The sequence below is a fragment of the Pinus tabuliformis genome, chromosome 8 (genome assembly GCF_031772625.1).
Source record: "Pinus tabuliformis cultivar Carrire ecotype Pingquan chromosome 8, CPIR1, whole genome shotgun sequence".
Lineage (NCBI taxonomy): Eukaryota > Viridiplantae > Streptophyta > Pinopsida > Pinales > Pinaceae > Pinus > Pinus tabuliformis.
In genome coordinates this window covers 215,071,025-215,087,306 of record NC_142294.1, presented here as the reverse complement: position 1 = coordinate 215,087,306, position 16,282 = coordinate 215,071,025, and the positions used below count along the sequence as shown (strand labels likewise).

Genomic DNA, 16,282 nt, shown 5'->3' with positions numbered 1-16,282 from the left:
GGTTCAGTGCGAACAAGGTCAAATCATTTTTTGATGGCAGTAGGAGCCATCCTATCTCTACACCTAGATGATGTATTTTGACTTTTGGATTATGACTACATGTGCAGGTCCAAAGGAATGAGAATAGGCTTGCATGACAACAAAAATACACTTAGGTAGTTGTAATAATAAGGTGGTAACAACACAGATTATGCGATGGAATACAAGTAGGAGGCTTTAAACATTTAAAAGGTATTTAAAATCAAATCTTGACGAAGAAATCATCATTCGAAATTTAGGTTTTGAGGAGTAAAATAACACCCTTGGAGGTAAGATTGTGCTTTCTAACAGGACAGGGTGTGCGCAACACTTGTTTTCTAATAATGACATGCAAATCTTAAGCACTGCGACCAAGAGAATTATCAATAAGAATTCATAGGAAGGATGGTTGTCTCCCTACCTCTGCAATTTTTTCGTTTCAATCTGTACGCTGAAGACTATCTTGAGATGACTTATTTCGTTGTACAGGAAGAATGTCGTGCGATGCTCAAATTGTCTGCAACTTGTTAACCTACCTAATAATCCTGAGCCTCTCTGCACCTTCTGAACTCTCTTTCAACCTTTGATATGAAAATAAACTAGTAATCTCATCTTCTGCATACCACTTGCAAGCAGTCACATAGAAAATTGGTGGCCTCCATAATGACTTGAAATTATGGTGCTGATGTACGAAAGATGAACGTGAAATCCGCGTTTCTTATGAAATTTGACATGCTTGAAAAGTGTTGCTCAAATGTTGTAAGGGGGTGGAGGATTTAGCTTGATAACTTCGATAATCAAAGTGTGCCTCAGTCGATAGTAAGATAAACAAATCATGGTGGGTAATGATGTTTAGGAATGGGAATAGGTTTAGGCCTAGGGAAATGTGGTTTAAGTGACAACGATGATAAAGGCTTAGGCATAAAGTAAATTTATATGATTAAGGTATCATTAGGAATTGAGGGGAAGGAATGAAATGCGGGAAAAAGGAGATGGGTGGAAGGATTTATAAAATATTTAGTAAAGGTGTAGGTCAAAGCATTAATAATTAGGGTCTTTTTGAGATCCTTTCCTCAGTAGCTAATACTTAGACCATGTTACCCACCTATCATCACCTAATACCCGAAATTCAACAATAAAACTTGACAAACATTAGACACTCTTTCCCAATGATTGACCTTGATGACCAAAGTGATAACCCGACTGAAGATGACTCCATTGACCAATGATAGGTCAAAATGTAACAATGAGAAAATTTTATGATTTTGACCTTCTTCTAAACATAAAATAATTGACTCTAGGTACTTTTCAACTAACAAACCAACCCACTCTAACACTCTCAACATTGGCTATAGAGTGATTGCTTGGAGCAGCAAGAAACAAAGTATTATTTCCTTATCTTCTACAGAAGCAAAGTATCAGGCAATGTGTGGAACCACATGTGAGCTATTTGGTTGAGGAGACTTCCCCATGATGCTGAAGAAGAACAAAAACATGAAACAATAATCAGATGTGACAACCAAAGCTCCATTACGCTGGCGAACAATCCTGTGTTTCACAAAAACACAAAGCATATTGATATTGAGTTTCACTTTGTTAGAGAGAAGATTCAGTCTAATGAAATTCTTGTTGAATGTAATTTTTAATACTTGTGATAATGCAATAGATATTTTTACCAAACCCTTGGGAGGATTAAATTTGAAATGTTTAGGGAGATGTTAGGAGTACAATTGAACCCTTTCTCCATTAAGGGGGAGTGTTGAAATTAATGGAGAATATTGTATTATTGGAGAGAGTTTGTTTATTTGTTGTACGAGTGTCCCTAGATTAGGATTAGTTCCTATTTTCTAGGAGTTAGTTCTAATCTCCCTAAAATTGATGTAACTTATATATTTCTGATTTTATGATTAATTGAATAGAGTGTTCTCTGCTTTGGGCAGTCTCTAGGTGCAGCTTGCTCACCTGTGAGCTGCTAGTTTCAGATTATAAGTTTAAGCTCCCATATTGCTCCCATATTTTAACTAGTTTAGATAAGTAGGAAAACATTTAACCCATGTGATCATGCAAAATCTTTAACATTTTTTCCAATTTAGATCTAGGTTGGTATTGTAAGAAATCCTATTTTCAGATTAAGAATCTTCATGATAAAGTGGAGATAAATTTCTATAATTACATTAAAATTCTAGAAGTCCTATTGCAAAATAAACACATTATAGACGTAATTATGCAGAAAGGCATGTCTATTTTGCACAAGGCTTCTATAATTTTAATTTAATTATCAATAATTATTAGGTGGAAGGTAGAGATTTAATCTCTGGAATATTCTAGAATATTTTTAGTGGTATTCACAAATCAAGGCTGTGATTTAAATCTTCAAAGTAGTTATGTCATTTCAACTATTTTAATTAAACTAATTAATTAAAAAAAATAAGCCTCATATGAAGTGAATTACGGTTTTTTGGACATATATCATTGATAAGCCATGATATTATTTTCATAATAAAGCGGGTATGAATCTCCATAGTAAACAATCTTATTTTTTTAAATGTATATAAATTTGACTTATATATTAATTATTTTATCATTAATAATTATGTCATATACAGAGCTATTTCAAAATTGAGCTCCTATGATTTTAATTGATTTAACTTAAAAAGATTATCCAGAAAATTATACACATTAAAGTTTATATTAATTTCAATTTTTTATTGTAGAGTTGGGGCTTCTGTGATCCATAACAAGTTTGCAAGAGATTTTTGGGGGCAAATCACATGATAAACCATTTGTCTACGCATTTCGAACCAACCAGTGTGGTTCATCATCAGGGCAAGTTGAAGAAATAGATCCAGCTAAGCATGTTATAGTTTGTGCAGAGACTCCAATGGCTAAATCGGCCAACGGCTAATTTTGACCTACGGACCCAAGTCAAATTAATAATCATTAATTTAATATTATTATTATTTTTAATATTAATACATAATTTTTTTTTTAATTAATATATATATATATATAAGTTATGATATTAGTGGTTAGTTTAAGATAATACTTATTTATTTAAATTATTTAATAAATATTGTTAATATAAAACATAAATATATATAATAATATGTTGTTAAGGATTTTTCGATGGTTATCTTAAAAAGTAATTTATTAATAATATATATCTATATCTATATCTATATATATATTTATTTATTAAAATCATAAAGTTAAGGATAAAATATAAATAATTTAAATGGTTAGTTAGAAAAGGTAATTTATTTAATTTAATTAAATTATTTATTATTATATATTAATAATCTAAGTAATTTTTTAGTTTAATTAAATTATTTATTAAATATAATTAATATTATATTAGTAATATAGTCTTGATATTAATATATTATTAATATTAGTAGTCAAAATATTGTTATTAATTAATATTATTATTATTCTTAATATTATTATTATTATTATTATTATTTATGGAAATAAGTTAAATTAGGTCAAATATATAGATAAATAAAATACTTTTAATAGTTAGTTATAAAAAAATTTAATTTACTTTAATTTATTTAAATTATTTATTAATATATATATATATATATATATATATAATTTAAATAATTTACATATATATATATATAAGTTATAATATTCGGTTATTAAGATAAAAATAAGGTAAAAGATAATTGAAAAAAATAAATAAATAAATTTAAGGAAAAAAAAGATTTAACTAGGGAGACCAATCCCTTAAAATAAAATAATTAAAAAAAAAAAATTATTAATAAATAATTAAATTTTAAATAAAATAAATAATTAAAAATAGTAAGTTAAATTAGATTTAGAGGAATAAAAACCAGGACTATTTTTATATAAATGAACATAAAAGAAAGAGAAAGTATGAATGAAAAATTAATATAAGTCAACTTAAATAAATAAATAAATAAAATAAAATAAAAATTAAAAAATAAAAAATAAATCAAAATCAAATAAACTAAAATAAAAACTAGGACGAGAGTGTTGGGACCCAACACCGACTGATTTTCCAGCCGAGTGTTGGGACCCAACACCGACTGATTTTCCAGCCATCATCTCTATTGAGATTAGTCGGCCTCATCATCTCTATTGAGATTAGTCGGCCCCTTTTCAATCTCAAGCGCCTCCCTAAATTTCGGATGATGGAAGTGCGAAACCTTAGCAATAACACTAGCTTCTTCATACAAACATGATAATTTGTTTTCTGAGCATGCTCAGCTAAAGCGGAAGACTTAGTTCGCCTATGCTTAAGGTCTGCTGCATGCTCACTAATCCTCTAATTAATGGAGCGACCTTTTAATTGAAATACAAGTCATCCTTTTAACTGAGATTCAATGAATATAATAAGTACTACATCTTCCATAAATAACCAGTTACTAAAAATAACTTTTGGCCAAACCTCCATCCCTACAATACCAAGGAAAACAAAAACCTAAAGGGGGCAACTTGGCTTCATAAGCTAAGAAATTAGAACAATTTCGCTTCACAGGGCTAAGAAATTAGAAATGATTGAGTCAATTACGTGGCCCACAGATAGTTACTAGTCATTCATCCTCCTTGCTAACAAACACGTTGCATTCATAGTGCATAGAAATTATTGTTTTCACCTGTGGATATTTTTTAGATACGATGTTGGTCTGTGTATTTATTTTGGCGATGGATTCTAAATAAAATATGTGAAGTTAATGATAAATGTTTGGTTGTGTTTTTTTAAATTTATGATTTTTCCTTTTTAACTAGAGAGTTGGGTGTTTTATGTTTCCCTTTTAACTATAGAGCTATGTGTTTGCTTTTTTAAAGTTCGATGATTTACATGTCTTAGTTTTATTACAAAATACTCGTAACTTTTAACACAGATGACTTCAACAACTTTTTCAGTTGGTTGTAACTTCTGATTACCATTACGGGAGAGCTTGCTTCCTAGAAAAGTGTGAATAACGGCACATGTGGGCGCCTCCACAGAGATAGAAATGAGCTCAACCAAGAACGCAACTATGCGTAGGTCTGTGTGAATGTATATGATGGTGTAGATAACATATTTCAACCATATATATATATATTCAATATTTATTGCGAACAAAATAAAAGGTTTTATATATATATATTAGCCATTGTGAAAAAAATAAATAGTTAAAAATAATTGTTTATTGTGTGATTATGTTTTTATTATGGTATATTTGTAAAAGTGTTGGATAATGGCTTTTTTCAAGTTTATTTTTTTAATATGGGCAATGTGAGATGTATAATGAGATACGTTGTTTGATGTTTACCCTCTATAATGTGGTCCTCGTAAGTCTTGTCCTTGTGGTCCTCGTAAGTCTTGTCTTCACTATTTCTTAATTGGTTTTGATGCTTATTATGAATTGATATCTATTCATTTTTATCTGCCATTTAATTTATATGATTACATTAATAAAAATATTTTAAAATAAAATCATAATATATCATGAAATAAATATGTAATTGATGTTTATATGCATTTACCAATTAGTTAATTTATATGAAAATGCTAATTTAATAGCTTTAGTGATTTTTTTGAATAAAAATATGTTCAAAATGTAAAATTTAATTAAAATATTTAAACTATAATGTTTGTGTTTTTGAATTCCAGAGTAATTTTTATTAAAAAATATCAAATTTATAATCTATTTTAGAAATTTACACAATAAAACTTATAAACATAGATTTGAAAGCGTATCTATTTTCATTATAAAATGATTATTCTATGAGGACACAGTTTTTCCCTGATAACAAATCTTTTGGCAGAATCTTGTGAATTTTTTTTCAAAAAATCTGAATAATAGTGGAAATGGATTCAACACCATAAAAAAGGCAAACACCCAAACATCCAAAACCCTGAAGGCTAATAATTGTAACCTAAATTTCCAAAAAATTTAACCGAATTTTATCCAAATTTAACTCCTGACGACATCATTGACTACTCTCCATTTATCAGCCCTGCAGACTATGACAATATTGAATACAGAAAATAAGGCTCGACATTCAAAATGGCAAATACCGCTATGTAATGGGGCCACCTTCTTCTCTACGTCAACACCAACTTTACGAATATCGACAGAACCCTCACTTTTAAAGTCAAGTCGTTTGGTTTCGACAGAACGCTAAAGTCAAGTCGTTTGGTTTACCTCCCATTGTTCCAGTCCGACCGATCATCCAAACAATTTATGTCCACAAATTGCAATACTTGGTGACCCCAAAATACTTGGTAGACACTGCAACTTGCGATATTATGAGGACACTATTTGGACTGGCTAGGCATTGGATGTGTATCCATAGCCTTTTAGGCGGAAGACCTGACCTGGTTTGGAAGGAAATAATAATTGAACTTTGTGATGGCAAGGTATTTATGCACGAGCGATGGTAGCTAACCAAACATATTATGAGGACACTATTTGGACTGGCTAGGCATTGGATGTGTATCCATAGCCTTTTAGGCGGAAGACCTGACCTGGTTTGGAAGGAAATAATAATTGAACTTTGTGATGGCAAGGTATTTATGCACGAGCGATGGTAGCTAACCAAACACTGGAGTCTTTTCTGGATAGAATTAGTTGTGAAGAATGGCAAATTCATCAGCAACCATGAAATACATCATAGTTGGTTTAGCCATAATGTTATGTTCTATGGTGAATTTTGCGGGTGCAGATGATAATACTTGCTCTGGTAAAGACAATGCATGTAGAGACAAGACAGAAGCTCTCCATCTGAAGATTGGGGCACTCCCTTCTATTCTTGTGGTAGGTACTATTGGGGTATGTTTGCATGTTCTGGGCAGGACTTTCTCTGCTTTAAGGCCTGATAAGAACATATTCTTTGTCATTAAGGCTTTTGCTGCCGGTGTGATTCTTGCTACTGGTTTCGTTCATGTTCTTCCTGATGCCTTCGAATCTCTTACAAGTGAATGCTTAAGTACAAATCCATGGGGAAACTTCCCCTTTGTTGGGTTTATAGCAATGATGTCTGCAATTTGTACTCTCATGGTCGATGCTCTAGCCATTGGTTACTATGAGCACTCCCACTTTAGAAATCAAAACAAAGGTAATGAGGGTACAGTTCCTGGTGACGGCAATGACCCAGAACATGAGAATCATCTTCATGCACACTCACATGCTACACATGGCCACGCCCATGGATCCAATACTCTAGATGAAGATTCCTCTATTCGTTATCGTGTCATTGCGCAGGTAAAAATCTAAACTTCAAACTCTGAAGTATAGCTTTCAATAACCATATTATTAAATTTAACACCACAAATGGAATATGGTTAATGTCAGGTGTTAGAGTTGGGTATCGTTGCTCACTCCGTTATTATTGGAATGTCATTGGGTGCACCTGAAAGTCCATACAGAATTAGGCCTTTAGTGGCAACCTTATCATTTCACCAATTTTTCGAAGGAATGGTGTAAATGTGTTAGAAAACCTGCACAGATGAATCTAGCTAGTAAAGGTTGAACACACAGCTTTGCAAAGCAAAAACACTAAAAGAAAATCGAAAGAAGAGAAGAATGATTTATTCGAAAATATGTTACAATGCTCATGATATAGCATCACTGGGTGAAGATCCCAAGGTAATGCACTATAGTGGTGATCAATGAGAAGACTCAACACCTACAACAAGTTCCGGAGATAACTAGTCAGTTGCGGAGTTAGAGAAGGAACAAATCAAGGAGTAAATCATGCAAAAGGAATCTTGCATGCAATCCCATGCTCTAACTAAGAGTCCGCATGTAAGTGTGTAGTAGTTCCGACATGCAAAAGGAATCTTGCATGCAGTCACATGCTCTAACTAAGAGTCTGCATGTAGGTGTGTAGTAGTTCCAACACCCCCCTGAACACCACTATGGGGAAAAATAGAAAATGGGCCCTAGCAACTAAGGCCAAAGGTCACCCAAAATACAGTGCAACTTGTACTAAAATTGAGGAAAGAGGGAAAACCTTGTGGGAAAACCCCCCCCTCAAATTACAATGTAATCAAAAGAAAAGAGGAAGAAAAATATAGTTGCTAAGCAATCGTGTCCTTCACTCCAAGACGATCACGCAAAGAGTGAAACTTCTGCTCAGTGAATGTCTTGGTGAAGATGTCTGCAGTCTATTCTGCTGAAGGACAGAACTACAAATCAATGACCTGATCATGTACTAAGTCTCTGATGTAGTGCATATGGATCTCTATGTGCTTCGTCTGTTGCCGCTGTACTGGATCCCTGCAAAATTTGAGAGTGCTCTGGTTGTCACACCAGATGACAATGGGCTGGTGGAACTGGACGCCCAACTCAGTGAGGAAGTGCTGTAGCCACAGAGCCTGAATGGTGATGTTGACTACTCCTCGGTACTCAGCCTCAGCTGAAGAGAGAGCAATAGCAGCCTGCTTCTTGCTCAACCAATAGATAGGGCCAGATCCTGGACTTAGTGAATATCCGGAGGTGGACTTGCGATCAATGTTGTCTCCTGCCCAATCAGAATCTATGAAGCCAAAGAGATTCAATGCAGTGCCTGCTGCATAGTGAATCCCGAAGGTGATGGTGCCCTGCAGATATCGGAGGATGCGCTTGGCAACATTCCAGTGTAGCTCATGCGGCTCCTGCATGTATCTAGAAACTGCCCCTACTGCATATGAGAGATCTGGTCTGGAGTGGGTGAGGTACAATAAGCTCCCCACTAGCTGTCGGTAGAGAGTGCTGTCAACTAATGTAGTGTCACCTCCATCCTCAAGGCAGACCCCAGACAGAAAAGGAGTTGGTGTTGGCTTGCAGTCAGTCATGCTAAATCTCTCGAGGAGATCCCGTGCATACTTAGCCTAAGAGAGTTTGATGCCTGTGGCATTCTGGCTGATCTCAAGACCAAGAAAGAAGTGTAATGGACCCATGTCCGTCATGAAGAACCTATCATGCAAGGCCCTCTTGACTGTAGCAATGGCTGAAGCCGAGCTGCCAGTGATTAGGAGATCATCTACATACAAAACTAAGATAAGAAGAGAATCATGTGTCCTAATCATGTAAACATTCGGATCAGACTTACATCTTTCAAAGTTTTGTGATAAGAGAAAAGAATCCATCTTCGCGTACCAAGCTCTTGGGGCCTGCTTAAGGCCATAGAGAGATTTCTTTAGTCTGCAGACCAAAGATGAATCCTGAATGAAACCATGTTGCTGCTCCACATAGATCTCCTCAGATAGGTCTCCGTGAAGAAAGGCATTCTTCACATCCATCTGATGTACTTCCCACCGCTGGGCAGCCGCAATGGCAAGTGTAAGGCGTATAGAATCCATCTTTGCTACTGGAGCAAAGGTCTCGTCATAATCAATGCCATGCACTTGTTGGAAGCCTTTGGCTACTAGCCTTGCTTTCCGTCTGGTGATTTTCCCATCTGCAGCACTCTTGGTCCTGTAGACCCATTTGCATCGGACAAGTTTCCTTCCTGAAGGAAGGGGACCAGATCCCAAGTTTGGTTCTCGAGGAGGGAATTATACTCCTCCTCCATGGCGGACTCCCAAGATGGATGCCCAGCAGCCTCAGCATAAGACTGTGGATCAGAAGACTGAACCAAATGACAATGCGAGGAGGGCGATGGTTCAGTGGCAGTGAGGACAAGAGGAGGCTCAATAAACTCTGAGCTAGTCCTCTACAGATCATAATTATCCCCCACAAGACCATTTCTAGCAGTTGGTTGGTCTTGTGCATATATCTCACGTAAGCTCCTTGTTCTCTGATTTATGGCAGGGGAATATGACTCACTGCTGGAAGCCCGATCTGGGCTTGGATGTGGATCATCATTTGCATGCACTAGATTTGTATCTGAAGACTCTGTCTTTGCATCTGCATGCTCTTCCTCGGCATCTACATGATCTGTATCTGCATCTGAATGCACTGAGTCATCATCTCGGACATGAGGTAGATAAAAAGTGTCTGCATGTGGCGCTTGAGGTGCATGCGAGAGACTTTCCTCAAATTTGACACTTCGCTCAATGATGAGCTTGTACGTAGAGGGAATCAGGAGTCGATATCCCTTCACACCATCAGGGTATCCAACAAAGATGCACTCAATGCTCTGTGGATCAAGAGCTTTCCTCTTTTCAGAGGGGATTCGGGCCCATGCTCGAGAGTCGAAAACACGAAGGTGAGTGACCTCTGGTTTAGTGCCGCTCCAAGCCTCAAAGGGGGTCTGATCCTTGACAGACCTATGAGGACATCTGTTCTGGATGTAGTTAGCACAATTAAGTGCTTCAGCCCAGAGCTTATGAGGCAGTGACTTGGCATGCAACATGTAGGAAGCCATCTCTTTGAGAGATCGGTTCTTTCTCTCAGCAACTTCGTTCTGCTGCGGAGTGTATGGAACCGTGTACTGCAAATGTATGCCGGACTGAAGTCAAAGGTTCTGAAGTGTTGTGTTAACATATTCCCCCCCCATTGTCTGTACAGAGGGCTTTGATCTTTCTCTCTGACTGTGTCTCAACTAGTGCTTTGAAATCTTCAAAGTGCTCAAAAACTTCAGATTTGTTTTTGAGAAGATACACCCAAGTATACCGTGAGAAATAATCAATAAATGTAAGCACATACCTTGCTTTGTTGATGGAAGGATGAGGAAAAGGCCCGATGAGATCACTATGGATCAGATCTAGAGGAGAGGATGCTCTGTGAGTCTTGCCAGTGTCAAACTTTTCTCTGGGATGTTTGCCAAGAACACACCCTTCACAAACTCCTTTGGAGAAACTGATATTTGGCAAGCCTTCCACCATCTCATTCTTGCTTAGCTGTTGCATATACCTGTAATTTAAGTGACCAAACCTCTCGTGCCAAAGCCTACTACTATCATCAGCATGTGTAAGCAATAAGGAGGATTTAGATTCAATAAATTCAGAAAATGTATACAGTCTGGCTCCATTGTTTACCTGACCAGTTGCAATTTTGGAATTGCTATGTAGATCATATATGCTCACTGCATCTAGAGTGAATTCCACTCTCTTTCTGGTGCTGGAATGAGTGATCAGATAAATTGAAAGTAGGTTTACCGAAAGTTTTGGAACATGAAGCACATCTTCAAAGCTTCCGTGTAAAAGTTCAACTCTACCTTTTCCGGTGACCTCAATAGGTGAGTCATCTCCCATGAGGATGGGAGGTCCTTTGCATGCATCCAAAGAGGAGTAGACTGCCTTTGCAGCAGCCATATGATGTGATGCACCAGAATCTATAATCCGTGCATCAGGGGAAGAATTAATTGCAACTAAAGCATGAAATTTGTTACCTTTCCCGTGTGGCGGATCCTCAGTTTTCTTCTTGGCGCCTTGAGGGATGTGGTCCCCAAGGTTGTACTTCTGAAGGATTTCTGCTATTTGGTCAATTTGTTTCTTCATGCAAGAGGATTCTGGATGGAATCCTCTTTGACAGTAGGTGCATCTGTTTCCTTTCTTCCCTTTCTTATTTCTCGAGCCGGAGGAGTCATTGAAGGGCTTGGTGTACCCTTCCTTCTTTGGATGGGAATGTGCTTTTCCTTTGTCTTTTTGCTACTGATTTTTCTGATTTGAATCAGATTTGTGATTTTTATTGTGGATGCCATCATGCACAGCAAGTGCATGTGCTTTTGGAGGTTTGATTTTCCACATGCCAATGAGTTTATCTTGCTAAAAAATAAGGGACTCCATAAATTCTTTGAGAGAAGGCATAGTGTAGGTTTTACCTGTTGCGAGCCTTACTGAATGAAATGTAGACACAAAGACGGAGTATTCTGGTTCGAGCTTTGACATAATAGAGAGAACTTGGTGACTCTCCTCCTTGGATTTGTCAATTCCACAACCCTTGAGTTGCAGCAATAGATCATTATATTTGGTGAAGAAATCTTGAATTCTGTCATAGTTCCGTGGATCCAATGATAGCAGCTCCACTTTGAGCAGATGTCCTTTCACCTCATCCTGTTTCCCGTAGAGATCTTCAACCTTTTTCCAAATCTCATTGGGAGTATTGCAGGCAGATAGATGAAACTGCAACTCTGGAGAGATGCACATGTATATGGATCCGTGGGCCTCATCCATACAGTTGAGGTACTTGGATTTCTCTATGGCTGAAGTGGGTTCCACTTCTGTAGCCATGGTAATCCTGTACAACCCTTTATGACAAAGGTATCGAACCATTTGGTCCTTCCATTCATGATAGTTTTACGGTGTTAGGCTCGATGCTTTGGGAGACTCCATTATGTCAATCTTCGATCTCCAAGTTGTAATACTTGCAAAATAAAGTACTGGTGTGCCTTTTATCTAGCAACCTGTGGGCTCTGATACCATGTAAATGCGTTAGAAAATCTGCGCAGATGAATCTAGCTAGTAAAGGTTGAACACACAGCTTTGCAAAGCAAAAACACTAAAAGAAAATCGAAAGAAGAGAAGAATGATTTATTCGAAAATATGTTACAATGCTCATGATATAGCATCACTGGGTGAAGATCCCAAGGTAATGCACTATAGTGGTGATCAATGAGAGGACTCAACACCTACAACAAGTTCCGGAGATAACTAGTCAGTTGCGGAGTTAAAGAAGGAGCAAATCAAGGAGTAAATCATGCAAAAGGAATCTTGCATGCAATCCCATGCTCTAACTAAGAGTCTACATGTAAGTGTGTAGTAGTTCCAACATGCAAAAGGAATCTTCCATGCAGTCACATGCTCTAACTAAGAGTCTGCATGTAGGTGTGTAGTAGTTCCAACAAATGGACCTTGGTGGATGCATCGTTCAGGTAATTTTTCTCCCTTAAATCTTCAAAGATTCAACTTGTATGAAGCAGGAATATTTACATTGATAATAAGGTTGATTGGTTGAATATTGTGCTTTTTGAGTGGAGCAGGCGCGTTTCAAGAATAAGTCGGCAGCAGTTATCCTGATGGCGTTTTTCTTTGCTGTGACAACGCCATTTGGTATTGCATTGGGTATTGGGATCTCGTCGATTTACAATGAGAACAGCCGCACGACACTGATTGTTGAAGGAGTATTTAATGCAGCGTCTTCTGGAATTCTGATATACATGGCTCTGGTCGATCTTCTTGCTACCGATTTTATCGACTCTTCTCGAATGAAAAAGAATGGAGCACTTCAGCTGTGCTCTTACATCGCTCTCTTGTTAGGTGTAGGGGCCATGTCTTTGATCGCCAACTGGGCTTGAAATTTCAGCAGTTCACATAACCTCTATTCCGTAGGGAATCTGATCATATATTTCTTGGTTGGATCGATCTTTGTGTCTACATTTCCTCGTATTCGTGACAGTGACAATGACAATGGATTAAATTTTCTGTGAGAGGAACATCGTCAATCGATTTAGATTCAATTTATGAAGTAATTATGGTACACAAACATTGAATGAAGGAAGCTTAAACTTATTAACTTAGTTATAATAATAATATTAAAATAAATTTATAACTTTGTTAATTTTTATGTGTATTATTTATCAATTATAAAATTAATTAAATTATAATTATATTTTAAATTATTATTAGTAATTTTTATGTGTATTATTTATCAATCATAAAAATTAATTAAATTATAATTTTATTTTAAATTATTATCAATAATGATACTAAATGTTGTATAGGAAAAGTGGCAAGTGGATAGTATATAGAAGAATATTATACATGAAGACATATGTGATATTTTACAATTTGAGTGAAAGAGAAATCTTAATGTTGTTGTTGTTCCTAAATTTTCTTGTAATAGATGTTTTAAATGTTGAGTATATTTCTCTACCCAATCTTATATGGAAATGGGAATCTCGTGATTAGAGGGTCAAGGGGAAACTCTCTTTCTCCTCCTCAATTTTCCTTTGTTGGATTTCAGGTAGTCCTTAACAAGCAAGTTGGTCATGACAAGCAAAGGGGCTAGTGATAGGGGGGAGAAATTCCACACTCTCTTGAGGGTTCGATAATCACTTATCTAGAGTGAAAGGAGAAAGAAAATGGCCGTATGAGTAATAGAGGGTGAGCTTGGAACTTGTCTTGTGTCCCACGGATCAAAACCTAATAAAAAGTAAAGAACACTTAAACTATTAACAAAATTATGAACCCAAAAAGAAACATGCTTAGATAAATCCTTCCCATCTTTCTTCAAATGCTCAAATAGTAGAATCTAGTGAAAATAGAAATTCCCCGATCAAAATATTGACCATACAAAAACATCAAACCTAAATAAAAATACAAAAAGGAAAAACATTCACATCACTTTCTAATTCTTTTTTAAGTTCATAAAATGCCAAGAAATTTTTTTAGCTTTACCTAACCCAACATGAAGCATTCTAGAATTGCAAACCCACTTAGGTAAAGCCATCATTAACACAAAGTAATCATAACATCCCCACTTGATGTAACATTCTCACTAAAACTCTTCATCGTCAATTGATCCTAGGTCAATTAAGCAATCTCTCCTCACACATTCGAATATAATGCATTTTCCAACATATATGTCAACCATCAAAACTTTATACTCTTTCTAACATTCTTAGAGTGCCCCACATAAATAATATCAATATTTAACCCATTAAAAAAAAAATATATTGTTTATATATATATATATAGCCCACGGGGCTTTGGATTGACGGTGAATGGGTGCGTTGTTAAGGCACTCCTTGCGATAGGTCACCGGTTCAAATCCCCCGTAGGTACTTACGTTAGTCTTAACTAGAATAAATATATATATATATAAATTTTATATATGCACAAAGCAAACACATAAGTATTCATTAAATATTACTCTGGGAGAAGTTGAAATGACGTTAGATTTGTATATCTAATCTATGTAGCTTTTCTAAGAGATGTAGATGGTTTATAATAAGAGTAGGTTGGAGGTTATAATAAACTTGTTAAGGTATTTATTAAATGTTACTATGGGAGTAGTTGAAATGAGGTTAGATTTGTATATCTAAGTAGCTTTTTTTAAGAGAAGTGGATGGTTTATAATAAGAGTAGGTGGGCGTCTATAATAAATTTGTTAAGGCTGAGAATGTTTAGTGGTTGATTTTTCTTAAATTTATTTAAATTTATAAATTTAATTGATATAATTTTATTTTAATTTATTTTAATATATTTTAAGTTGATCAATTTACTTTAATTAATTTGTATTGATATTAGGTAAAGTTATATAAAGTTATAATTATGTCAATAAAGTTTATGTTAATAATTTTTATAAATAGATGAAAATAAGATAAATCCATAATATAAATTTAAAGATATGTAAATATAATAATAATTATTACTATTTATGAAATTGAAAAATAATAATACTATATCTAAAAAAAAATTCCTCTTTGTATTATGTCCATAAAATCTAAATTGAAAAGTTTAAACCTTGCCATGCCTAACTATAAAGATATGCAAATATAATAATAAGCATTATCATCCATGAAATTTCAAAATAATAATATTATATCCAAAAAATTTGTCCCACCATAGAGTATTATGTCCATAAAATCCATATTGAAAAGTTTAAACCTTGTCATGCCTGTTTATTTGAAAGTCATATCACTGAACTACATGTTATTCAAAGAAAATCAAGTTTTCTAAAACAAACATTACACATAAGGGTCAATCTACACTAAATAGTTCAGTACAGATTGGGTAATTTTAACTCAAACTAAAAAATTGTGCTTAACTCAAACAACTCACTTTCCAAAGGTGTACATGATTTTCTATTGATTCTCAAGGGAAATGAGAATGCAACCATTTTCTCTATAGAATCAAATCTCCAATTAAGGTCGAGTAAGTATGTAGTAGCCTATGTGAAACTAGGTTAGTAGAACATTTGAAAAGTTCTTTGAATTGTTGGTCTAAGATTATCAAGGTGTATTGCACATATTGTACCCAAGAAATATTTAGTGACCATAAGACATATATAGTTAATGACAATGTTGGAAAATGTTAATAGAGATCTCATTCAATATTCCTAACAGTAAATACATTGCGGTCCTATTTGAATTTCAAGGACTTAATTGAAAATTTTCCAAATGGAAATGTGCTTTAACAGTGCTAGAAAGAAATGTATTATCAATATCAGAACCAAATGCAATTATTGTTGTTGTTTTTTCTCATGTTGGAAAAAATAAAATAAATGAAACTATGTTTGAAGACCCAACGTGGAAAGTGACAATCATTAATGTTACTGGCATGTTTACCATGAGACAAGATGTGCAACACATACTCAACCACTTCTTAGACAAAATATTATAGACCCTAGTGCCTAGAAAACTCAAAGTATGCTTT

The 16,282-nt window shown here is 35.0% G+C and overlaps 1 protein-coding gene across 1 annotated transcript; it reads left to right on the top strand.

The window, feature by feature from the left end:
* Positions 1 to 6,617: 6,617 nt before the first annotated feature.
* Positions 6,618 to 13,303, top strand: LOC149234905 (zinc transporter 1-like). The gene is made up of 4 exons (XM_089368409.1): positions 6,618 to 7,241; positions 7,332 to 7,457; positions 12,742 to 12,777; positions 12,886 to 13,303. Exons 1-4 carry the CDS (start codon positions 6,618 to 6,620, stop codon positions 13,198 to 13,200), a joined length of 1,101 nt encoding a protein of 366 aa, XP_089224535.1. The 3' UTR covers positions 13,201 to 13,303.
* Positions 13,304 to 16,282: the final 2,979 nt, after the last annotated feature.

What these genes read in the sequence shown, in the direction of transcription:
- LOC149234905 (XM_089368409.1), top strand. Translation starts at nt 6,618, where the DNA reads ATGGCAAATTCATCAGCAACCATGAAATACATCATAGTTGGTTTAGCC. An exon ending in GTTATCGTGTCATTGCGCAG is followed by an intron (nt 7,242 to 7,331) that starts GTAAAAATCTAA and finishes GGTTAATGTCAG; the next exon opens with GTGTTAGAGTTGGGTATCGT. An exon ending in TTGGTGGATGCATCGTTCAG is followed by an intron (nt 12,778 to 12,885) that starts GTAATTTTTCTC and finishes TGAGTGGAGCAG; the next exon opens with GCGCGTTTCAAGAATAAGTC.